The following is a 23379-nucleotide window of genomic DNA, read 5'->3' as shown; positions in this document are numbered from 1 at the left end:
GCAATTGCTACCAAGTAATACACTCATATACAATGGCAGAATACTTGAACTTGAGAATTCCCATAATAACGTTGCGCGTGTTGTTAATAGCATGGACGACGGTTTCCGTATCGTTTACGTTGCTACTACCGCTTGCTTGTCTCTCTTTCAACTACTTCTATAACAAATTGATTCCAATCCCATCTATATCACTGAGCTTTGATGATTTTTCCTTGAACTATCCCACTGGAACTGGACCTTTTATCGTTTTTAGCGACCTGTCGTCACCACCACCGCATCAAGGTAATATACCACAAGCTGTTAAAGGTCTTGAACAACTCGACAAGACATTGCACTACGACTTCAATTTGAAGATTTCCCTTCTGTGCATGGACTATGAATCGCCTCGCTATGCGTCCACGATGTATCAGGTAACGTTGATGAGTTCTGAGCTATTTCAAATGCTGGATTCTTATAACCCATACGATATGGATACAACTTCCCATGATGCCAAATGGTACGCTAATAACTATGGATGGTCTGTTACACAAGACTTGGACAGTGTGTCTCCAGATTTGTTAGCCAGTGGACTGTACACCTCCCGCAAAAACACTCTCGTGTGGGATTGTCAAAGGAAGAAGAAAACAATCAAGACGTTTGCACCGCCTTTGTTACAAGGATTTATACCTGAAGTGGTTGGTGAATGGGAGTACTCAACCAACTCACACACCATAAATCTCTTGAAAGACATAAAGTTGGAAAACTTCCTTCCAGATGGCAAATCGCTGTGCGTAACATTAGAATTCAGAAGGGAGCTTCTCATCGATCCCAAGACTTCAGTTTTTGAAATAAGCGTCAGCTGGAGTGGTATTAGACACTATCTATACCATTACAGAACGCTAAGCTATGTATTTGGTGTGCTGTTGCTCTGGAGTCTGAGCACTGCTGTGCTGTTCATCACCATAGGCGGTCTTGTGGCCTGGAGAGAGCTATCTACTGAACACGAAGATAAAAACAAGGAGGACCTACCCATCCTTATGACCGGTAACGCTGACGAGGGATTCGAGGGTCGTACAGACGACTTTGACTTTACTGTTGATGTGTGCGAAGAAACAACAACAAGCGGATAGCTTCCTACTGATCGCTTCCCCCATATACGAGAGTTGGCTTAGAATAACTTACGCTTACATCCCCCGATACAAGCTTTTTTGGGTGACAGACGCCCTCGGGCTTCATGGAGAGGCTGGTTTCTCCCACCAAACCACCCCCTACCCTATTGGGGCCCTAGGCCAAGAAGGTAAACAATGACACCTTTGTTACCACCATCAACCAAGCACAGGGAAATGACATAATCGCTAAGCTCTCGCAAGTGGCACAAGTACAGGACAACACTCATATACATGCATATATGGAACTCGCAACACTGCCATCGATGTATATCGCTCGTTAAACAACAACTAAGCACCCCTTGGCTGGGAGGAAACAGTGCGGCCTTGACATTTTCCCTCAAAACATGCGAATCTAGAATCCTAAGCCTATCTGCCGCACGCTAACTCCGTATTTTCCCCCTTGGACCTGTTGGCTTTGAGCCCAAGGCTTTGTGGTGGAATGCAGCGGAGCAATCAAGATTTTCAAAAGGTTGCAGGAAAACCCATTCGCAAGCTTAGCCCGTTCAACTTCGGAAGGAAACAAAACCATGGAGGACCCTTGTTAATTCCACTCACAGCGTTACAGAATCAGACTATATGTGTATCCAGGCTTATATTCAGTGTCAACCAGATAGATTGGTGTGTTTATTTACTTTGAACGTCCCTCTTTTTCTCCCCCCATCCTGTAGAATGTTGCGTACCAATTGAAACCGCTAATTTCAGCTTGACGTTTTGCTGCAGCTGCCTGCTCAGAGGGAAGGGAAAAAAAAGAGGCACAGCGAGGGAAATCAGTGGTTCCAGGCTCCAGGCTCCAGGCTCCAGGCTGAAACAAACTGAGAGGATGTTTCGGCAGAGCAGCAGCAAGAGCCTATTTTTAAGTTTTTTGTGTGCTTTCTCTAGATTTTCTGTGCAGGCTCTGTGCGTGCGCTTAGCTGAGTCCCCAATATCACTTAGCCTCACAGGACAAGAGACAAACTTCACCCAGCACACCCACCTGGTGGTATTCCTATAATTATTTCCCTTGAAATCAAGCAGTATTGTATTTTTATAGTGGTTAGGGGTGTTTGTTGTGATCAGAACATGGAGCCCTACACTATGGGGAAGCCACTGGAAGGAATAAGGACACAGAGGGTAATGGAAATAGAGAAACCACAGACTGCATACCGCTCTCCTTCGGCCTCCTCAAGAAACTCAAGCTCTGATTCGCTGTCAGCTTCACGAAGTAGGATATCCTCTCTACCCTTCAACTTGCCCACACAACACTCGAATGAACAGGTGAGGACGAGCTGTAGAGAGCTGCTCATGGATTACAAGGAGCTACAATCCCAGCTGGGTAAGTTCCAGGCCAAAAGCACACAGGTGTCGAAGACAAATCTACTTCGGCTGGTTGTTCTGAGGTTTTTACGGCTCAAGACTGATTCTACTCTGGACCCTGAGTTCCACAAGAAGGAGATGCGCCAGTTCGTCAACAGAACTGCCGCCTACGGTGTGAAGGTGTTGATGGACTGGTGGAACCTACTACTGTCTGAGCTAGTTGGGGAGCGTATGTCGAGCGCTGAGAGAAGTGTTTATTTGGAGTGCATTAGCCGTATCATGGCTAGAAAGGAATGGAGCATGGCACAGGCAGAAGTATTCTCACGCCAGCTGGAAAGCACTTTGGGGTATGCCTTCACGAGACTGTTGACGATGAAGACCATCTCTTTACCAGTGTCCGCTTTCATAGGTAAACTCTTTGCCTTTTCCTACATTCACATTGATGGGTTTGCCAGAATCTTGTTGTTCACACTTTTTGTGAAGAACTTTTCAATCCACGCATTGATTGAACAACTGCCAAAGCCTGTCGGTAACCGCAGAGTGAAAGTATTCCAGAAGTGTGTGAACAGTCTCATAGATTATCGAGGAGATTATAAGGTGGACCCCAACGAAAAGTTGGAAGTTAATCTGGCGAGAGCAAACTGCATGCAACCACCAGTTGATACTTCCTTTGAAGGCTTCCAAATCAGTGTGAAAAATAGTCCCTGGGTGAAACGTTGGGCAGATTACGAATCTGATATCTTCTGCTCCTTCCTAAGACACTATTTGACTCTCTGTTTTAATGTCTATCCTGCCAAACGTTCGGATGAGTTATTCCACTTCCCAGGATTCGTCATCATTTACGCCCATATCGAACAAGTGTTCAACCATAGTTGTATGAGCATTTTGAAATTCAGACAGCAGTGTTCAAGTCCAGATAGTAGTTCAAAGTCGATGACTATGGATGCAGTTTATGCTTCTGCTACTCAGGGGTCCGACAAATTCAACATTCACAAGTTCATCAGCAAGGTGCCCATAATATCATATTTCTCCTTACTCAGAAGTGTCATATATGAATGTGATGAGAATTTGGCATCTCACGTCGTGGCAATCTTTGAACGTCTGTTGCTTAATAGGGCGCAGAAGATCACTGTCTATGCGTCAACATCTTGTGAGGTAGTTTATGAGTTGCTGATGGAATTCATAATATATTTGCAACATGATTCACAGAAATTCTCATCTTTGCTGAATTGGAAGTTTTGGATATCTGGTTTGGTAAGAATGATTCATACGGATTATATCACATCTCAAGGAAGGGCATTGACGTATTTGTTCAACATATGGCCAATGATGCCCTTGAATCACTCTGTGGATAATGAAGAATTGGAGTATGCAGAATGGATATCGAATAGCGATCTGACACTAATTTACAACATCACTTCATACATGATTTCAAAGCCAATATGGGAGATGCTCTTTGGTCATTGGGATCCACTCGTGAGACATTTCTATATGAGACTGGTGGTTTTTAAGATTATTGGAAGCTCAAGTGATAATTATGGAAGCTATTTGAACTTCAAACAGGTGGTAAAGTCAAATTTGGCAATTACATACGATTTATTCTCATCATTCAAAGAGTCAAACCCCATGACATTGATTAACACAATGGACCTTTCAGCATCAAACCCTGTTCCCAATATGAAATTCATCATCACATATATGGACCCAAAGGCTTTGTCATCAGCCTGTATCGATATTTTGCAATCTTTCGAAGAGTCGCGTTTCTTGCCTTCGTCAATGTCGTCAGGGTCCTCCACAACAACGTTACTATTACCGTCCACCAGGACGGTATATGCGTATGACATATTTGACGATGCTATCTATTCTTCATCCCTGGGCTCTTCTGGGTCAACTACTAGACCACACGCATCGAGCCCATCATCGCCTATATCAGCATCGCGGTCTTCTTCTGGTACAAGTCTGGCACGTGTCCCAATATTGAGCAGCGCCTTAAGTTTTTTCAAAAAGGTTGGCTCATCACAAGAGATTAAGACGCAGAATAACATACCATCATCATACTCCTCGCCCGTTATTCTTCAAGAGGGGCAACCTTTAAGAACCTCACCATACTTATCCACCAGTTTCAGTTCTTTCCCCTCGCATGGCAATATATCAAAATCGCCCAATCTCATAAAGAAATCGCCAAGCTCATTCTCATCATCAACCTCGTCTTTTTCCGAGATATCTGATGAAGACTTTGAGGCTTTCCTGGTCCCAACGTCCAGAACAGTTTCCTCATCAACATATTCAAGGGCATCTTCCAATTCATCATCAACTTCAAAGCTGTCACATGCAATCTCTATGGAGGCACTACCCACGCCACCAGAATTACTTACAACGATTCCACCTCTAAAGCACTTCAGACTGAAGTTTCACCTTACAGTATCACAACAGTCGGTTCAGTTACTTCAAAGAATTATAAAGAATAAGCAAGGGGGCTTTTACAAGGATTTGATAAAAACACAGCTACCAGAGAAGCCTGAATTACCATTCGAGACAGCTAATGGACTGTTTACCAACCAAAATTATGGAATGATGGCGTTTGCTGAGGTTGAAGAAGATGACGATGAGTTTTTGATCATACCGAGAACAAGCACCGCATCTAGAACCGTTTCGTCCGAGGTGAGCTTCCCAAAGGTGAAGAACTACATGCTTCTTGGTAAATTCGTCAACGAATGGAACCAAATTGTTGAAGAGTATGAAAAGTTCTCCAAGATTGGTGCAGATTTGCAGAGCGACGAATACGCATTTGTTGACCCATTGCTAGAATTTGGAGGACCAAACTTTAGAAAGTCCAAGGTATCCTCAAATGTGATTAACTAAATACTATCTATCTATACTATATAATGACAATCAAAACTAACGACCCTTTTATTTATGACCAATCGATGTATATCATTGGAAACTGCGATATCACAGCGAGGTCGAAGTGGGTTTATTTCCCAAAGTGGTAAACTCCGACCATCCCTCGTAATTGGAAGGCCATCAGCGCCAATTTTTTTTTTCCTTTCATTTTCTTGAAAAAAAAAGTCAACGCAAGATAGTTTGTTTGTTATTGAAAGAAAGGCCGAATACGCGGTTACTGGTTCAAATTCCCTTGAAGCTTAGTTGAACATGAGCACGAAAAGAGAGTCTGAAGAGGCTAACGGTATTGAGCTCAAGAAGCGGAAGGTACTTGACACGCTGTCTGAGTCTGGTCCGCTAACTCAAAAGGACGTTGTATATTTCCAGAAGGAAGCCATCTTTAGACAACTTCAGAAGTACAGGTCCGAAGTTAAAGTCATCAAAGGCGAGTATGCTCTCCTAGAGACTGAGTTCGATTCACTGACTTCAAGTTCTATACTGCTGTCTCAATGGGTTGACCAGTTCTTGGAATTTGTAACTGGTGTATCAACACAAAAAGATGATGTTTCTGACCTTGACTTTTTCTTGAGTATTCCTTCCAGTGTAACTGATGAGAGCCTCATTAGCACTTTGAACTCAAAGAAGGAGAAGTTTGTATCTCTGGTTCAGAGGTTTGGCGGTGCTTTAAGTGCGGATGCTAAGAATTCCGTCGCCAGCATCAATAAGGAACTCCATAACGTGTCGGCGAAGTACGATGCCCTCAAGATCCAGAACAAAGTGTTAAACAAGAAGCATGCTAAATTGCTCGAAGATTTCAAAGAACTTTCTAATGAATTTGAAAGATCTACCAGCAAAACGCTCGCTAGGGTTTTGAAGCCCAAGGAGGAGCATACAGAAGACGAGGTCAAGCCAGAGTCTCGTTCCAACAGTGTGAAAGGTGAAACCACCGTAGGACCTATGCAAGTTGATGAGAATCAGCTGGAAGCATTGACAGCACAAATTGCAGAACAACAGGCGATAATAACTGCTCAAAAGAATACAATATCTGAAAATATTGAAAAATTCAGTAAACTCTCGTCATCCATAAATGTACAGGTCGATACAGATGAGATTGTCAGAAACTCTGACAAATATCAACAATTACAAAAACAGAAAGATGATTTGCAATCTAAACAACTTGAACTTGTTCAGAAGATAGAACTTTTGGAAAATGACTTGAAGGAGAGCAATGACAATTCAACACAGCAGGAGAAGGCCTTGGAAAAATTCAACTCCGAGAAGAACAATCTCATGAAGGAATTAGCTGAAACCAAGGAGAAGGAAGAGAGGTTGAGAAATCAGAGAGATCTTTACCTCACTGAGATTGATGTATTAAAACAGAAGAACAACTGGAAGGTGATGAACGATTTAAAAGAGCTTGTAACTGCGCAGGAGAAGCAGATTTCAAGCCTAAGTCTAGAATCCCAGCTGAACAATATAGTTCCGAGCGACGCGACAGACTTGGAACAGCTACAGAAGAAGAACGCGTTATTGCTAAAGGAGATTTCTGAGTTAGAGATGGCCTTCCAGCAGTTGCAATCTGTACGTGTACCAAAGATCCTCAGTGCTGTGGAGGAAGAGAAAAGAAAGAAAGAGCTGGATGTGGCAAAGATCAAAGTCGACTCAAAGTATAGAATGCTCATGGAAGGTGAAAAGTACCAACAGGTGACTCGGGATAAGCTCGAGACATCGTTCAAGATGTTGAAGACTAACTTCGACAAACTTGAGTCTTCACAACAGGAGTATAAGGTCAAGATTGATGCGTTAAACACTGAATTGACGGAGTTGAAGACACTCTTGGCTAAAAAAGAACTAGAATTGAAGGAATATCGTATCAAGAATACCAATCTCGAAGAAAGGCTCAAGTTGGAAACGACACAGTCAAAGAAGATTACGCAAGACTTTGCAGTCTTGAAAGATGAACACGAATCTCTTTTGATAACAGATGCTTCAAAGAGCTCTGAAAATGCACAACTGAAGTCGAAGCTATCCTCGCAGGAGAAACTGATTCAACGATTCAAGCAAACAGGGTCACTTGAAGATTCCTCAGAGATTGATAACTTCCGTTCTCTGATATACTGCTCGTTATGTTCTAAAAACTGGAAAGACACTGCTATAAAGACATGTGGACATGTCTTTTGTGAAACGTGCGCTAAGGAGAGACTAGCTGCAAGAATGCGTAAGTGTCCCTCTTGCAACAAACAATTCAGTTCAAATGATCTATTGACAATTCATCTTTGAACGCTCATCATGACCATGTATTATATATTTCAAAGCAATATGATTTCCAACGACGATTCAACTCCATTAGCTGAACATGATAAGACTTCATTGCAGTATCTACCTCTTATGTGCAACACGGTTGTAAAAGTTAATTTCTTTTTCGTTCCCCCGGTTAACCGACCACGTTACCTCGACAACGGGCTTTTTTTTTCGCAAAACCTGCCCCCGTCAAGAAAAAAAGGTGCAATTTCGCAACTGTGCCGAAAAGAGCAAATGCAGATTCAAAAACCAAAAAAACAACAACAAAAGAACACGTCGGGTTTAAATCCAAATGATCACCGGTAAACACCAAAAAAAAACAGAAAAAACAACAGGAAATAGTCACGAGTCAGCACTTAGTTATTCGCGACCACCCTCTTTTTGGTTTTTTCAAGTTGGATGAGAAATTTACAACCGTCAATAAACAACAAGGTTGGCGTCAAGTTAGCACTATGAGCATCGAGTCCATCGCAATCCACAGTTAGTTTGTTGGAAGCATCCTTTTACGTAGTTCACTGGCACTTTGCCACCCGGTAAATCCCAGGCTCGTTTAATATTTCACATGCGTAAATCTCAGCACGGATAAAAAGTTGGCTAAAACCGCGTTTTTGCCTTCGTTGACACTGCACGAACGGCCTGAGTATTTAAATGGCAGAGAATCCCGGTTTTCAGAAGTTGGTTTTTGTGTTTTTTTTTTCAGTGCTTGTCATTGGAGAAAGTTCGCGAATCTCGGATCTTCTTTTTCTCGTCAAAGGAATTTTATCCGCGCGCGTTTGATAACACATCCAAACACCTTCCATTGTTGTTGTGTTTGTTGTTGTTGCCGTTGTTGTTCTGTTTGTTGTTGTTTTCATTAGTGTTATTGTTTATCGTATAAAAGAATGTCAATGGAGGAGGTACAAAAGGAGGATGCATCCGTACCTGTTACACAAGCTGTTGATACAATAAGCCCAGTAAAACATGACCTTGAAGATAAACCTGAGAGCGATGCAAAGAGAGTGAAGGCCGATGAAGCTGAGCCGGAGACTTCAGAGAAGCCAACTGAGGCAACAAAGGATGAGGCTGCTGAGGTGCCACCGGCAGTGGATACCGATGAGCCTGTCAGCAATACCACGGAGACAGGCGCCGCAACTTCTGAGGTTGCCACTGAAACTGCTGAGTCTAAGACTGAGCAAGACGGTTCCGCAAGTGTTGAGAAGCCAAAACAGGAAGACGCGGTGGCAAATGCCCCTGCTGTTGAATCGATGGAACCTGCGCCAAAGCCTCCCTCTGAACCAGATATGAATAACCTCCCACAAGATCCTATTCCAAAACATCAACAGAGCTATGCCGTTCGTGTGGTGAAGATTGTGAAAAGAATGAAAGATGCTTCTCCCTTCCTGCTGCCTGTCGATATCGTAAAGCTCAACATCCCATTGTATTATAATTTCATCAAGAGACCAATGGATCTCTCGACCATTGAAAAGAAACTTACGTTAAATGCCTACGCAGATGTGAAAGATTTTGTTGACGATTTTAACCTCATGGTTGACAACTGTGCTCGTTTCAACGGTGCCGATTCAGTGATAGCTCAGATGGCCAGAAACATACAGGCAAGTTTTGAAAAGCACATGCTGAACATGCCACCTAGAGATGCAGCTCTCGCTGGGAAGGCTAATGGTGCTCGCAGAAAAGCCAGCTCTACTCCAGGCGAATTGAATAGCGAAGGAGTGCCAACTATCAGAAGAGATTCCGTTGCCAATGGAAGACCTAAGAGGGAGATTCATCCACCAAAGACAAAAGATCTGCCATATGACGTGAGACCTAGAAAGAAAAAATTCGTTGCCGAGCTAAGGTTCTCTCAACAAGTGTTGAAAGAGTTGACGTCGAAAAAGTACGAATCTTTTAACTTTCCATTCTTGGAACCTGTTGATCCCGTCGCTCTTAATTGCCCAACCTACTTTGACTATGTCAAGGAACCGATGGATTTCTCGACAATTCAAAATAAGCTCAATAACAACCAGTACGAAAACGCAGATGAATTCGAACATGATGTACGTCTTGTTTTCAAGAATTGTTATGTGTTTAACCCAGAAGGCACTGCTGTGAACATGATGGGACACAGACTGGAGGCCATATTTGATAAGAGATGGATTGATAGACCAGTTCCAGCTCCTACTCCAAGCCATTCTGAAGAAGAGTACGAGTCAGAAGCACCTTCAGAGGAAGAGGAGATTGATGAATCGAGCATCACGAACCCAGCCATACAGTTCCTTGAAGAACAGATTCAAAGAATGAAACAACAGTTGGACAAGCTGAAAAAAGATGAACTGGAGAGGCTCAGAAAAGAGAGACCAAAAAAGAAGAAGACAAAGGCTAAACAAAAGAAGAAGAGAAGAGTCAGTACAGCTGCCCAGGAAATGGTTCTTACTTATGATATGAAGAAGGAGCTTAGTGAAAAGATTAGCGAGTTGCCAGAAAAGAAACTCAACCAAGTTTTAGCGATCATCTCCGAAGCTATGAATATCAATAATCAGAACGGTGAGGAGATTGAGCTTGATATGGATCAACTCGATAACACTACCCTCACGAAGCTGTACAACCTCGTTGTCAAGAAGAAACCAACGAGCAACGGCCACCGTCGTTCTGCGTCGGCATCTATCGCTAAAAAGACCAAAAAGGGTAAGAACTTGTCAGAAGCTGAGCAATCCCGTCAAATTGAAGACTTGAAGAAAAAGATTGAGCTGTTGGATCAAGGTTCAACACCAGTTAACTCTAGCTTTGCTACTGGTAATGCAAACGATTCGGATAACTCTGACGATGATGTGAGCTCTGAGAGCTCTGAGGAGGAGTAATTGCAATGAGAATGAAAGAAACAGAACTAATGTGGGTCTATATGAAATACATGTTTCCATATATTTCCCACATGCACATATACATACAGACTATTACCTTTGTTTTATTTTCTTTAGCACAGCCATCTCAATTATGCTATGCTGCTCTTCTCGTTCTTCCCTGTTTCTAATCTTCCCTTGACACTATCTACCTCTTTATACCCTCGTTAAACCTTCCAATCTTTGTTATTTGACATGAGTTCCTCTTTGTATATAGAAAATCAAAAAAATAAACAGCGGGCGCAGCCAGGTTTTGGTGTTTGGGTTAATTTCCATGTATCGATGTTCAACTTTTCGCAATGGGAAGGAAGGTAGCTTCACACAACAAGGGACATACTTTAGCACTTTAGCGTGATAACTGTGTTGGCTGTAAGAGATATTATCCCATTATCATGTCTGTGGTGGTTGATGATATCAGTGCTCTTTTGGAAGAGTTACAAATCGATGGTGGCGGCGCTAATGGGCCAGTGCCTCCGTGTACTACAACGTCATACAAACAAGAGCAAATAGCCACTGTTGAGGACCAACTGAAGTCTCACTTCCTGAACCCCTCGAACTCGTTGCCGTGGGACCTACTGGATGTTATGCAAACGGTTCCAGATATGGACAGTGTGCAGATGTATGATTCTCTGTTACAATTACCAGATCGGGTCTCCAGGCTACAGTATAGGCTCAAACGTCAGGGCATCGAAGGTAAAGTCCATACCTATGCCGAAGAGGTTAACCGCTCAGATGTGGCCAATTCAAATGCTGCTACATCTATCAGTATTAATAGAGCGTATGGAGAGTCTCAATCTTTGAGAGGTTCCACGTCGCAATTGCCCTTCCAACCTGGTGGAATACAACTGAAAAATGCGGTAAAGGACTCAACAGCATTGTTACATAGGGATTCAGACGGGCTGTTCGACATCCCACTAGGTCTTTCTAGAGGACTGTATGTTGGCGGAGGTTCTCTTAACGACTTGGATGAGCTTGAAAATGTGGCTGATGATGATGAGCCAAACGAAGATGAAGAGTTACAGGAGGGTGTACCACTAAGTTCTGTCCAGCAATCACAGGCCAAATCTTCAGGATTTGAGAAGGAGATTGATGAACTACTACCAATTGACATAAATTTTGGAAGAAGTTCTATGATCAATAAGGATGACCTGGTGGTGAAGAAAGAATGGGCGCATATGGTTGATTTAGATCACAAGATTGAAAACTTCCACGAGCTGATTCCAAATATGGCCCGTAAGTGGCCTTTTGAATTGGATGCATTTCAGCAGGAGGCTGTTTATCACTTGGAACAAGGTGACTCCGTGTTTGTTGCTGCACATACATCTGCTGGTAAAACTGTAGTTGCTGAATATGCTATTGCAATGGCTAAACGAAACATGACCAAAGCCATTTACACGTCTCCAATTAAGGCCTTGTCCAATCAGAAGTTTAGAGATTTCAAAGAGACGTTCCCTGAAGTTGACGTGGGCTTGATCACTGGTGATGTTCAGATAAATCCAGAGGCTAACTGTCTCATCATGACCACTGAGATCTTGAGATCGATGCTGTACCGTGGTGCAGATCTCATCCGTGATGTCGAGTTTATCATTTTTGATGAAGTTCACTATGTGAATGATATAAGTAGAGGTGTTGTGTGGGAAGAGGTGATTATTATGCTTCCAGATCATGTCAAGTATATCTTACTTTCTGCCACTGTTCCGAATACCTATGAGTTTGCAAGTTGGATTGGAAGAACCAAACACAAAGATATATATGTTATCTCTACACCAAAGAGACCTGTTCCATTAGAGATCAACCTCTGGGGAAAGTCCAAGTTGACAAAGGTTATTGACGCTGATAGAAAATTTTTGGATTCGAATTATAACGCTTACATTGAAATGTTTGAAGGCAAGAAGAAACCTCGACAAGGAGAAAACGCAGCCAATGGTACTCGTGGTGGCCGTGGTGGTGCTAGAGGTGGTCGTGGTGGAGCTGCAACTGGTAGAGGTGGTAGAGGTGGCTCACAAGGTGGTAGAGGTGGCCGTGGAGGTCAAGGAGCCGGCAATGGACCAAACAGAAGAGGCTTCCAGATGAGTCAACCTAATAAAAACACATGGCCAGAGCTTATCCATTATCTCAACTCCAATGCACTGTTACCAGCTGTTATATTCGTGTTCTCAAAGGCTCGTTGTGAGCAGTATGCCAATACTCTAGGTGGAATTGACTTCTGTAATGCTAAAGAAAAATCGCAGATTCATATGTTCATTGACAAGGCAGTTGCAAGGTTGAAAAAAGAAGACAGGGAGCTCCCACAAATCATGTCAATCAGAGACTTTTTGAGTCGTGGTATCGCTGTTCATCATGGTGGTTTGTTGCCAATTGTGAAAGAAGTCATTGAAATCTTGTTTGCAAAATCATTGGTCAAAGTTCTTTTCGCAACAGAGACGTTTGCAATGGGTTTGAACTTACCAACAAAGACGGTTGTGTTCAGTGAATTGAGAAAGCATGACGGTATCAATTTCAGAAACCTCCTTCCAGGTGAGTTCACTCAAATGGCTGGTAGAGCAGGTCGTAGAGGTCTGGATACTATTGGAACAGTTATAATCATGTCTTACACTGAAGCAATGGCTAGACCTACAATCAAAGACGTGTGCTTGGGAACAGCTACAAAGTTGGTTTCTCAATTCAGACTGACTTATAATATGATCCTGAATTTGCTTAGAATCGAAGCTCTGAGGGTGGAAGAAATGATTAAGCATTCCTTTTCTGAGAATACAACACAGGCTTTGCTTCCAGAACATGAGAAAAAGATCAAGTCCCTGGAGGATGAATTGAACAATCTGCCTCCTCTAGTGATCCAAGATCCCTTCACCGAGGATGATCTCAAAGAGGTTTTCGAGGATCTGATTAAGTACAAAGATTTGACACGCTCTCTCATCAAGGAGAGTATGAACTCTGCTCTGTTCTTCAAACAGCTTAAACCTGGTAGAGTGATTGTTTTCAAAGACAACAAGGGTCTCTCCCGTATAGGTGTGATCTATAAACGTAAAGACCATTCTGAGCCATACAACTTTGTCGTTTTGGTTTTCGATATGGGTGCTGCAGAATTGCAAGAGGCTACAGGTATTCCATATGTATCGTCTTTGAAATCATTCATCCGTTCTAACTTTACGCCAATGACCTATAACGGTGATTTGAGGTTTGAACAGGTCTCATTGGAACAACTGGAGCTCGTGATCACGTATTATATCAACGTCTTTGATCTAGGGAAGAAGGACTCAGATGCTCTTGAGAAGTTTGAGAGTAATATCAACTTGGCATTGAAGTTTCAGGAACGTTTTAAAGAGATTGATTGGAGTGCGTTTGGTACTTTGAAAATCAATGAGCTTATCCAAGAGAGAACAGACTTAATTCAAAAGATTAAGGGCAGTCCGTGTATTAAATCCAAACATTTCACAGAGTACTTTGCCTCTCTGAACAAGAAAAAGTCCATCCAAGATGAGATTGCACTTTATAACTCCTTATTGAACGATGAGAATCTTGAATTGCTTCCAGACTATGAGCAGAGGTTGGCAGTGTTGAAGGAACTGGATTTTGTTGATGAAAATTTGAACGTGAAGCTCAAGGGTCGTGTAGCATGTGAAATCAACTGTGGATGGGAACTAATTCTAACTGAGCTGGTGTTGGATAATTTCCTTGGAGATTTTGATCCTGAAGAGATCGTGGCACTTCTCTCTGCATTCGTTTACGAGGGTAAAAGTTCTCAAGAAGAGGAACCAACTATCACACCTCGTTTGGAGCGTGGTAAATCCAAAATTCAGGACATCATGGGTCAGATGATGGACGTCTTTGAGAGACATCAAGTCACACTTACTTCTGAAGAGCAAGATTTCTTACAGAGGAACAGATTTGCCCTTGTGAATGTTGTTTATGAATGGGCTAGAGGGATGACATTCAAAGAGATTATGGAACTAAGTATAGAAGCTGAGGGAACGATTGTGCGAGTTATAACACGTCTCGATGAAATTTGTCGTGAAGTGAAATCCGCTGCTCTGATAATTGGTGATTCATCATTACACGCAAAGATGAGCGAGGCCCAAGAGAAGATCAAGAGAGATATTGTCTTCGCAGCAAGTTTATACTTATAATCTCAAGGCTGTCGCACTACGTTAAATATCGTCATAGATAGTCATCATCATTAGTGCATAAAGCCTCAAGACTTTGCAGCTATTTCAAAGATATTTCTTCTACTTGAGAACACCTTTTGTTGTAGAAATTCCTGTGCTGATTTTTTTCCAAACTTATACGCGATTATTCCAAGCAGTATAAATAACGAGCTCTGAACCATTTTGTAAGGAGTTGATTGTCCTGTAGACGTCACCACACTATCTGAGTATCCCTTGCCTGAGAGGAACCTGCTCAATGTTGATTGTTTTTGTAGTTTCTTGTGTGTTGCACTAGAGAAGATATCTAGTGCATCAGACGCATTCTCAGCTCCAACCTCCAAAGTTGCCTTTGTTCTTTCCAAGTTGTACAAGCTCCACCCCAGCATCTCCAGAGATTTGCTGTCTATGTTGACTGTCTCACCTGAGTCTTGTTTCACTGTGATGGAATGCGTTTTAGATGGGTACAGGGTCATGAGTAGAAACTCGTCCTGTAGTTCAAGAGGGTCTATAAACTTTCTTATATTCTGTAACCTTTGCCGAGTGCTCTTTGACAACTTCTGGTTCATGTTGATCTTTGTAGTGAGCCTCTCGGTATCATACGGCACTGGCGAGCCAGTTGGTACTTGATGACTTCTTAGTGGCATCTGTGCTCCAGCGACTGCCATAGCTAAAGTACGATATCCTCTGCAATTATGACCTGAGCTTCGTTCGGTTACTCTGTAGAGCACATTGTAACATCTTGCAATCATCATCGGCTCTGTAGGAGATGATCTTTGTTGTCTATCTATCCAGCTTTAGTGATTTGATTACCATCACAGTTTCTGATTGGCCCGAGAAATATTTCAAGCGGGAATCGCCGGTTAGGACAACATACTCATCTCTCTAGTTGAAATTTTTCCAGATTATGTCTCTGCTGTGTGATGATGAGTGGGTATTAAAGCTGGTGGTTTGTAGTGGGAAGTGGTGAACGCAATGAGTTCCAAAGCCTCTAAGGGGACACCGAAGAAGAAATCGGCTGGCGACGAGCCGGAACAGGCAAAGGCCTCGAAGGTGAAAGTTCCTCGCTCTTTCATCACGAGACCAAGCCCAAACTTCAACGCCAAATCATGTGTCAAGGTTCTGCTGCATCCTTCGATATTAAAAGCCATTGACATCTTACCTGGCTCATTGGTGCATGCTGCTAGAGAAGGAGACGGTGCCGGTATTTTGGCACAGGTCAGTCCAGCAGACTCAGGCTGTCCTTTCAATGTGATCCAAGTTTCTGCCGGTTTAAGGACGGTGTGCAACTTTCTCCTTGGTGATAGATTAGAGATTTCCAAGATTGAAAGTCAACCTCCATACGCTATGAATATCACCATAGGTACTCTTTCAGGGATCAAATTGCACGACCGTGCTCGAAAGACCGTGGAGAAGTTGTTAGAAGATGTTGGTATCGTCATGCCAGGGTTGACGCTATACAAAGTTGGTATACCGAGTGAAGTGGAAGGTGAGGAAAAGACGTTTGAGGACTTGATCATCACACAGGTTGATGATCATCCAGATATTTCCAGTCTAAAGATCCAAGACGATGGTGCACAGCAAAACACTGATGACGGTGCATTCCAAAGGTTTGTATCTCCTCCTCTCCTGTTCAAGAGGGGGTCGACTATACTCAATTTCACAGATGAGAGTGAACCACACTCAAGGTATAACTTGCCAAAGAAAACTACATACTCACAGATTGGTGGTTTGGTCAAGGAGATAAAGGATCTGAAATCTGCAATTGAATTGCCCTTGCATCATCCTGACTTCTTTGCAAGATTTGGAACCAATCCACCTAGAGGCGTACTCTTACACGGACCACCTGGTACCGGTAAAACGATGCTTCTAAGAGCAGTTGCTGCTGAGACCAATGCACACGTGCTCAGCATTGATGGACCATCGATTGTATCTAAATACCTCGGTGAGACAGAGTCCAAGCTGAGAGATTGCTTCAATGAAGCAAGAAAGTACCAGCCTGCGATCCTCTTCGTGGATGAAATCGACTCCCTTGCACCAAGTAGAGATAGTGATAATTCAGGTGAAGCTGAAAGCCGAGTTGTTGCTACGCTTTTGACGTTAATGGACGGTATCGGGAGCAATGGACGTGTCGTCATTGTAGCTGCTACCAACAGGCCAAACTCAATTGATATTGCGTTGAGAAGACCAGGAAGATTCGACAGAGAGGTTGAAATTGGTATTCCAGATATTGAAGCACGCCATTCCATTCTCAATTTGTATCTGAATAGGATCAAATATCATACACTCTCAGCTGATGAGATTTCCAATATTGCATCAAAGACGCATGGATACGTCGGTGCAGACATTGCATCTCTCTGCGAGCAAGCAGTGTCAAAGGTCTATCAGCGTATGAAGGATCAAGACATGGACCTGGACAACTCGTTTGTTACCTTGGAAGATTTCGAACAATCTCTGATTGACATTCGTCCTTCTGCTATGAAAGAGATCTTCCTCGAAACACCAAAGGTGTACTGGAGTGATATTGGTGGTCAAGAACAGTTGAAGAGGACTTTCAAAGAGGTTATAGAGCTTCCTCTTGAAACACCTGATGGGTTCAAAAGACTTGGAATCAAACCACCAAAGGGTGTATTGTTATACGGACCACCAGGTTGTTCTAAGACATTAGCTGCAAAGGCATTGGCCACTGAGTCGGGTGTTAACTTCCTCACTATAAAGGGGCCAGAGATCTTCAACAAGTATGTCGGTGAGTCTGAGAGAAAGATTAGGGAGATCTTCCGCAAGGCCAGGGCAGCAGCTCCTAGTATTCTGTTCATAGATGAGATTGATGCTCTTGGAGGTGACCGTGGCGATGACTCGGGCCACTCAACTAGCGCATCCAGTAACGTACTGACCTCCCTATTGAACGAACTCGACGGTGTTGAAGAGTTGAACGGTGTCGTCGTCGTCGGCGCAACTAATAGACCTACAGAAATCGACCCAGCACTATTACGGCCGGGAAGACTGGATTCTCACATCTACGTTGCGCCACCGGACCACGGAGCAAGACTGGAGATCCTGAAGAAACAAACGAGCAAAATGCAGTTACAAGATGTTGATCTAGAAGAGTTGGCGTGCCAACTCGAAGGCTGTTCCGGTGCAGAAGTGGTCAACCTCGTCCAGAAAGCCGGAACCACCGCACTCGCTGAAGACAGAGACGCCACCAGTGTTCTCAAGAGACACTTCGACATTGGACTGGCTTCTCTTTCAAGAGGTATCACACAGGAAATGTTGCAGTACTTCGAAGAGTTTGCCCAAGGACGTGGATGATTATATAGATATTGTACTATAAGAGGAAGCGCCCTGTTGTTTGTGTGGGTGTCTGGATGTTTTAATTTTTGTAAACAAAGGAAATCTTCACAGAGTGATCTTCACTGTTTTGAACCACCTTCAGGACGGTTAAGGAGCCTAGAAGAAGACGATGACTAGGGAGATACTTGAGAAGCCCGTTGTTCTCATTCCTGAGATCTTTGAAGATAACTATTCGCCCGATGAAGAAGTTTTCTCGTTAATGTAAGTGTGGGAGGCTCTGCCTGACACAAGGACGAAGGACACACAGTACTAACCATACTGCTTCGAAGATACGACTTACCCAAGTCAGTGAGGTCGATGGACTGGAACGGTGATCTGCTGGCATATGCGACAGATACGGGTGTTGGCGTGTTGACGCCCATTCCTCGTGATTCACCACTGGCGAAGAATTTACCAAGTGATCTACAACAAGAGTGGTGTTTCCAAGTGACTAATGTTCTGACCACGAGTCCCGTCACTCATCTGCGATTCACCAGTAAGTTCTTGGTTATGTGCCAGGAAAATAGGGATATTATAGTTATGGATCATTTGGACGGAAAGAAACATTCTGTCTCTGGTGCAGACCGCCATTTGGAGGATATCAATAGCATTGACGTTTCAGAGGATGGCCATATCGTTTCTTGTGGTGACGACCGCCGTGTTGTAGTCTGGGGACCAAATGGAAGCACAAGGGTGAAATATCTTGACGGTGTACCAACCCTCGTGAAGTTTTGGACGGACAAAGATCTTGATAAAGTTATCGTTGTTGAAGATGGGTCTAAAGTGAAGGTTTGGAATTGGCGTAAGGATGAGTGGCTTTACACCATCTACCCTGAGTGTTTCATCCCAGGCACCCCACCAAGCATATTGGACATTGTCACCAATGACGGAAACATCACAGTCATTGGCGATGGCTCGTGGAAACAGTACGTACCAGCGGAATTGGAAGGAGGAGCTGGTTATACTTTTCCAAACTCTCAAGGTAGGCTCAAGGGATGGGGTGTTAACAAGTGCCAATACCTCTCCTCCACGAGCAATTGTGGCTTAATTGGAGGTGTGGGCACCGACAGATCCTTCTTCTACAACTTATTTGGCGATAACTCTGGCCATGTTTATCAGTTCAAGTTGCAATTGCCTTGTGTCTCAGTGCCAGCTGGTTCCATCAACCATAACGGCGTGGTGGCATTTGCATCTGGTTCCAGACTTGTACTGATAAAGCCCTTCGAAACGTATGAGGCAGTTGTATAAACAAATTCTATCTCGTAATGGATGCTCATATATAGTGCGTATTGTAGAAATCTCCGAAGATCATGAAAATTTACTGTATACGCCGATTTCATTCACCTTTTCCACCTTAGAATCGGTCAAATAAAAGCAACAAACCACCGAAAATGGGTAGAATCAACATGTTCAACGCCTCCGTCATCATTCTTACATCGTTTGTTGGTGTATGGACCGGTGAGTCACCAGTTTGAGCACTATTCGTCTGGCTCCATGCTAACATCCCCCCCCCACCAGGCGTGAGATTCTTCGAACCAATCGTGGTGTACGTATCTCTCTTCCGTACTCTCTAATCTCTACTAACAACGTCCTCTCTTCCCACCAACGATATAGCGAAAAGTTAAGAGAAGATGGTGCCCTTCGACAAGATATGAAATTCCCCAAGTATGATGAGAATGGTGATCCAATCCTCCCAGAAGGTGTTAAGCAACCCGAAAGTTTGATGGACGTTCTTACATTTGATCCAAACAAAGCTGACAAGGATGAATGATCACAGCACTATGTCTACTCATCTCTATCTACGTGTATATACATTTAATATCTGAAATTCTCTATATAAAAGGGTAGATATTCATACAAAAACACTCACTGTTAATCCCCATGAAGCCCATACAGAGGGGAGCTCATCGCCTGGTCCGTCCAGATCTTCCCCCCCCCCCACCATAAGAAAAAAAAATTTCTCGAGAGGGTTTCATCCTCATCACAACCAAATTACAGCCTAAGAACAGAGACATTTTGAAGCAATGGGTAAGCTCAAGAAAAACTCCAGATCATCAAGACATCGTTCCAATCCATTGGCTGTCTCTCGTAAAGCGACGTCGAGTAAACAGGATGAACAACTCACAAAGAATAAGATCCTACCTCTCATTGCTAAGCTGAAGTCCACAACGCCTAATGAGAAGTCCATGGCGCTTGGGTCCATCGCCGTGATGAGTGATGATCCAAAGTTCCGTAAGTTGTTACTTAAGGAGAGATTGGTTCAAATAGTCCTGGAACAGTGTCTCACTGACTCCAACTCTGAGATTGTCGTTGAATCCTTTGGGCTGTTGAGAAATTTGGTGTTGGAGGAAGGTTATGACGTTGCTGTGTACCTGTGGAGACAGAACATTTGGAGGGTGATTCAGGATAATTTGAACAAATGTGTCAAGGGATGGCACGTCTATAAGGTGGACGCAACATCTTTGGATAAGGTTGCCAAGTCGTTGTTGTTTGATATGATTGAGAATCTGATCTCTTTAATTGTCGGGTTGTGTGATTCAAGTGACGACATATTCAATGCTGTTATGAAGGAGATGAACTCACTCAGAGAATTCTTGAAGGATATCCTTGCGGTCGCATTGGACTTCAAGAACAAAGAACTGAAGATAACAGTATCTCTGTTCAACGCGATCTTGGATCTCATCTACGATTTCAGTACCATTAGCGATGAGTTTGTTCAAAGTTTGACAAGCGAATGGGACTTGAACTTTGAGTTACTCGAAACCTTTGTGAATGAGGTTCCTAGATTCACAAACTTGTCTAGAGTGTATATTCAAGGTATTAGATTGCAGCTTGTTGACATTTCAGACCAATCTGCATTTGTTCAGATAGTTGCAAAGATCTTGGGAACATTGACCACAATTGACATAGGTTTAAACAGAGATATAATGTTGAAAGAGATCGATAATGGGAAGTTGGATGAACTGAAGATGGATGCAAAGAAAAGAGTTGATGCGAGGGCAGAGTTCCAAACTGTGGAATTGTCCCTCGAACTTCTCACTGCAATGATTGAGCTCATCTCGTATAATGACTCACTTGATGCCGAATTGGCCAACGCGCTATGTACTCAAGTGCGAGACGTGTTAATTGCGCTGATTCCACATTTGGAGTTTAGATCAAGAGCTTTGACTGCATTGAATAATTTGTCATGGTTGTTCGTATCAATTCAAGTTCCACAATGGACCTCAATTGCCCAACAGATATGGGTAGAGCTCTCCCAGTTGGATCTCTCTCAATGTGATGTTGAAGAAAAGACCTCTATATTTGGATGTCTATGGGCAATTTTAAACGTTGTTCCGCTTGAACTGGACTCTTCCTTCGTACAATCTCTATGTCAAGAGTTGGACTCCAACTCATCTTCCTCGGACAATGTTGAATATTCGATTCGCTTAGTTGGAGTGCTATCCATGTTGGCAAAGCAACAAGGCCAAGTGGAAAGAAACCTGTTGATTTCTCAACTGTTGTTCAATCTGTTAGAGAGTGATAAGACACCTTCCAGACTAACATTTGAAATTCTTGATCAGCTCTACGACATTTATGGTGATTCTTTGTACGATTACAACACCCCAGTCTTTGTATCTCAGTGTTATTTGAAGAGATTGGAGCAGCTTGCTCCAAGGGTGAAGACCAGTTTCAAACTTGTCGACAAGAATGTTGATAAGGAGTTCAAATTGAAGGCTGAGGAGATCTACAACAACCTGGGCAGATTCATCGACTACAAGAAGAGTGAGGTATAGTAATAGATTATATGTATGTACTTTTACACGTATACTAAAGGCAAACGTTTGTGTTCGTTTCGCTCGTAGGAACAGGGCTTTAACCAGCTTTGGCGTACTTCTTTGCCTGCTCTATCACCTTCTTTTCGTAAAGAGCACGATCTTTACCGAATGCTCTCCAAGCCGGTTCCTGTGCTGGGGAATCCGGGTTTGGTGTATCCAATAGTTCTTGTACGCCTAACAAGATCTGTTTCAAGTTGATACCAGGTCTCCAATCTTGGTCCTCGTTCAATATCGAAAGACAGATGGTTCCAGAGGGGTAAACGTTAGGGTGGTAGAACCCAGCTGGGAGCCTTACCTTCGGCGGTTTCGAAGGGAAATCGTTGGGGAATGTGATCGTCAATGGATAAGTGGCGTTTTCCCAGATGGTATTGTCCTTTCCTGGGACACCAGCTGTCCAGCTCTGTAAATTCAACGACCCATCTGCACTCTTTTCAGGTTTAGCGAAGAACCCGTACGGGTGGTCCTTCCGCCACTGCTTTCTCTCCTCCTGGAGACGGTTCTTCAACAAAGAAGACATCGGTTGTTGGTGTGGTTGGTGTTGTTGTTGTCTTCGTCGTTGTTGTTTTGGTTTTTGTAGGCCGTAAAACTCGCGATGTTGTTACCGCTGATGTTGGCGTTTGTTAGCGGTGCGTACAAAAGCTCTCAGTGCCGGCGCGCGCTCGCTGGACGGTGCGAGGTTGGGTGGTGGTGGTGGGGCCTCTGCCAGTTTTCCTTCCGCTGATTTTTGTCCCAGCACCGCTCGGCGGTCCAACTTTGTGTGTGCATTGCTGACCGTTTGGCTGGGTTTGTTGTGCCTGGAACCGAGATGGGGGGATTTTTTTGCAGCAAACCGGAGAATTGTTATGGAGGCAGACGAAGAACACCGTCCTAGCGGTACGAACAGGAGGACCAGTACACCCGGTGAGAAGCAATGGCTGACGATTTAGACGATTTGGATGACTATCTGGATGAGTTCCAAGATGAAGTTTTCGCAGAGACGGACGCCAAAGAAAAGACACAATCTACGCAAGAATCTAAAGAGAGTGGTGGTGACAATGCCACTTCTGCTGCCACGGCGGAGAATCTGAAGGACACAATTGAGGAGACGCTAAATAGGCTCAAGACGAAAGTTGACCCCAATGGTAAGAACGTGGATGAGGAATTGGAGGAGATGATGCAGAACATGTCATTGGATGACGACATCTCAAAGGCGTTAATGGAGAGTATGGGTGTGCTAATGTCCAAATCTATGATGTATGAGCCATTGAAATCGCTATCGGTGAAGTACCCTGATTGGCTGGACAAGAACAAGGATACGTTGGAACCCAAGGAATACGAAAGGTACCAGCTGCAATATAACATCGTTAATGACATTGTAAGTAGATTTGAAAAAGAGGACTACGACGATACGAAGGATTTTGAGTACATATCTGGTAAACTGGAAGAGATGGAGACAACTGGTAACGTACCAGATGAATTGGCAGACTCGAAACTGGGTGATTTGAGTAACGTTGAGATCAAAGATGAAGATCTGGAAGGTTGTGCACAGCAGTGATCCCTTATAGCCATCTCCAATCAAAATGCTTGGTTCCATAATCAGTGTAGCCCGCAC

General features: G+C 43.4%; 12 protein-coding genes across 12 annotated transcripts; 10 read left to right on the top strand and 2 right to left on the bottom strand.

The window, feature by feature from the left end:
- Positions 1 to 32: 32 nt before the first annotated feature.
- CYBJADRAFT_162433 (uncharacterized protein) lies at positions 33 to 1109 on the top strand (the record flags this gene model as incomplete). Its single annotated transcript, XM_020213688.1, has 1 exon — positions 33 to 1109. One exon carries the CDS (start codon positions 33 to 35, stop codon positions 1107 to 1109), a length of 1077 nt encoding a protein of 358 aa, XP_020070668.1.
- A 1152-nt stretch (positions 1110 to 2261) lies between these two features.
- CYBJADRAFT_173031 (DUF1765 domain-containing protein) lies at positions 2262 to 5303 on the top strand (the record flags this gene model as incomplete). Its single annotated transcript, XM_020216419.1, has 1 exon — positions 2262 to 5303. The coding sequence occupies one exon, from the start codon at positions 2262 to 2264 to the stop codon at positions 5301 to 5303; it is 3042 nt and encodes a 1013-aa protein (XP_020070667.1).
- A 238-nt stretch (positions 5304 to 5541) lies between these two features.
- On the top strand, positions 5542 to 8001 carry BRE1 (E3 ubiquitin-protein ligase BRE1). Its single transcript, XM_020215020.1, has one exon. It carries the CDS (start codon positions 5595 to 5597, stop codon positions 7602 to 7604), a length of 2010 nt encoding a protein of 669 aa, XP_020070666.1. The 5' UTR covers positions 5542 to 5594; the 3' UTR covers positions 7605 to 8001.
- Positions 8002 to 8336: 335 nt separating this feature from the next.
- BDF1 (chromatin-binding protein BDF1) lies at positions 8337 to 10766 on the top strand. Its single transcript, XM_020215019.1, has one exon. It carries the CDS (start codon positions 8507 to 8509, stop codon positions 10457 to 10459), a length of 1953 nt encoding a protein of 650 aa, XP_020070665.1. The 5' UTR covers positions 8337 to 8506; the 3' UTR covers positions 10460 to 10766.
- A 68-nt stretch (positions 10767 to 10834) lies between these two features.
- On the top strand, positions 10835 to 15114 carry SKI2 (SKI complex RNA helicase subunit SKI2). The gene has a single exon (XM_020215018.1). The coding sequence runs from the start codon at positions 10891 to 10893 to the stop codon at positions 14623 to 14625; it is 3735 nt and encodes a 1244-aa protein (XP_020070664.1). The 5' UTR covers positions 10835 to 10890; the 3' UTR covers positions 14626 to 15114.
- CYBJADRAFT_87338 (uncharacterized protein) lies at positions 14658 to 15505 on the bottom strand. The gene has a single exon (XM_020217982.1). The coding sequence runs from the start codon at positions 15393 to 15395 to the stop codon at positions 14691 to 14693; it is 705 nt and encodes a 234-aa protein (XP_020070663.1). The 5' UTR covers positions 15396 to 15505; the 3' UTR covers positions 14658 to 14690.
- Positions 15506 to 15615: 110 nt separating this feature from the next.
- AFG2 (AAA family ATPase AFG2) lies at positions 15616 to 17949 on the top strand (the record flags this gene model as incomplete). The annotated part of the gene is made up of 1 exon (XM_020215017.1): positions 15616 to 17949. One exon carries the CDS (start codon positions 15616 to 15618, stop codon positions 17947 to 17949), a length of 2334 nt encoding a protein of 777 aa, XP_020070662.1.
- A 133-nt stretch (positions 17950 to 18082) lies between these two features.
- CYBJADRAFT_167652 (uncharacterized protein) lies at positions 18083 to 19255 on the top strand. Its single transcript, XM_020215016.1, has 2 exons — positions 18083 to 18192; positions 18261 to 19255. The coding sequence occupies exons 1-2, from the start codon at positions 18101 to 18103 to the stop codon at positions 19216 to 19218; spliced, it is 1050 nt and encodes a 349-aa protein (XP_020070661.1). The 5' UTR covers positions 18083 to 18100; the 3' UTR covers positions 19219 to 19255.
- Positions 19256 to 19275: 20 nt separating this feature from the next.
- On the top strand, positions 19276 to 19813 carry ECM19 (Ecm19p). The gene is made up of 3 exons (XM_020217981.1): positions 19276 to 19428; positions 19489 to 19516; positions 19585 to 19813. The coding sequence occupies exons 1-3, from the start codon at positions 19362 to 19364 to the stop codon at positions 19739 to 19741; spliced, it is 252 nt and encodes an 83-aa protein (XP_020070660.1). The 5' UTR covers positions 19276 to 19361; the 3' UTR covers positions 19742 to 19813.
- A 163-nt stretch (positions 19814 to 19976) lies between these two features.
- On the top strand, positions 19977 to 22206 carry SYO1 (Syo1p). Its single transcript, XM_020215015.1, has one exon. The coding sequence runs from the start codon at positions 19995 to 19997 to the stop codon at positions 21744 to 21746; it is 1752 nt and encodes a 583-aa protein (XP_020070659.1). The 5' UTR covers positions 19977 to 19994; the 3' UTR covers positions 21747 to 22206.
- On the bottom strand, positions 21627 to 22425 carry UBC9 (E2 SUMO-conjugating protein UBC9). Its single transcript, XM_020215014.1, has one exon. It carries the CDS (start codon positions 22303 to 22305, stop codon positions 21826 to 21828), a length of 480 nt encoding a protein of 159 aa, XP_020070658.1. The 5' UTR covers positions 22306 to 22425; the 3' UTR covers positions 21627 to 21825.
- Positions 22426 to 22567: 142 nt separating this feature from the next.
- Positions 22568 to 23359, top strand: PEX19 (Pex19p). The gene has a single exon (XM_020215013.1). It carries the CDS (start codon positions 22699 to 22701, stop codon positions 23320 to 23322), a length of 624 nt encoding a protein of 207 aa, XP_020070657.1. The 5' UTR covers positions 22568 to 22698; the 3' UTR covers positions 23323 to 23359.
- The last annotated feature ends 20 nt before the right edge of the window (positions 23360 to 23379 follow it).

Source organism: Cyberlindnera jadinii (genome assembly GCF_001661405.1).
Source record: "Cyberlindnera jadinii NRRL Y-1542 unplaced genomic scaffold CYBJAscaffold_6, whole genome shotgun sequence".
Lineage (NCBI taxonomy): Eukaryota > Fungi > Ascomycota > Saccharomycetes > Phaffomycetales > Wickerhamomycetaceae > Williopsis > Williopsis jadinii.
The sequence above is the reverse complement of the archived record's forward strand: the minus strand, read 5'-3'. Positions and strand labels throughout refer to the sequence as shown.

Excerpts from the sequence above, each read along its gene's own strand:
- BRE1 (XM_020215020.1), top strand. The coding sequence starts at position 5,595 with ATGAGCACGAAAAGAGAGTCTGAAGAGGCTAACGGTATTGAGCTCAAG.
- BDF1 (XM_020215019.1), top strand. The coding sequence starts at position 8,507 with ATGTCAATGGAGGAGGTACAAAAGGAGGATGCATCCGTACCTGTTACA.
- SKI2 (XM_020215018.1), top strand. The coding sequence starts at position 10,891 with ATGTCTGTGGTGGTTGATGATATCAGTGCTCTTTTGGAAGAGTTACAA.
- CYBJADRAFT_87338 (XM_020217982.1), bottom strand. The coding sequence starts at position 15,395 with ATGATGATTGCAAGATGTTACAATGTGCTCTACAGAGTAACCGAACGA.
- CYBJADRAFT_167652 (XM_020215016.1), top strand. The coding sequence starts at position 18,101 with ATGACTAGGGAGATACTTGAGAAGCCCGTTGTTCTCATTCCTGAGATC. Across the intron at positions 18,193-18,260 it reads GAAGAAGTTTTCTCGTTAAT|ATACGACTTACCCAAGTCAG; the intron begins GTAAGTGTGGGA and ends ACTGCTTCGAAG.
- ECM19 (XM_020217981.1), top strand. The coding sequence starts at position 19,362 with ATGGGTAGAATCAACATGTTCAACGCCTCCGTCATCATTCTTACATCG. Across the intron at positions 19,429-19,488 it reads GTTTGTTGGTGTATGGACCG|GCGTGAGATTCTTCGAACCA; the intron begins GTGAGTCACCAG and ends CCCCCCCACCAG. Across the intron at positions 19,517-19,584 it reads TTCTTCGAACCAATCGTGGT|CGAAAAGTTAAGAGAAGATG; the intron begins GTACGTATCTCT and ends CCAACGATATAG.
- SYO1 (XM_020215015.1), top strand. The coding sequence starts at position 19,995 with ATGGGTAAGCTCAAGAAAAACTCCAGATCATCAAGACATCGTTCCAAT.
- UBC9 (XM_020215014.1), bottom strand. The coding sequence starts at position 22,305 with ATGTCTTCTTTGTTGAAGAACCGTCTCCAGGAGGAGAGAAAGCAGTGG.
- PEX19 (XM_020215013.1), top strand. The coding sequence starts at position 22,699 with ATGGCTGACGATTTAGACGATTTGGATGACTATCTGGATGAGTTCCAA.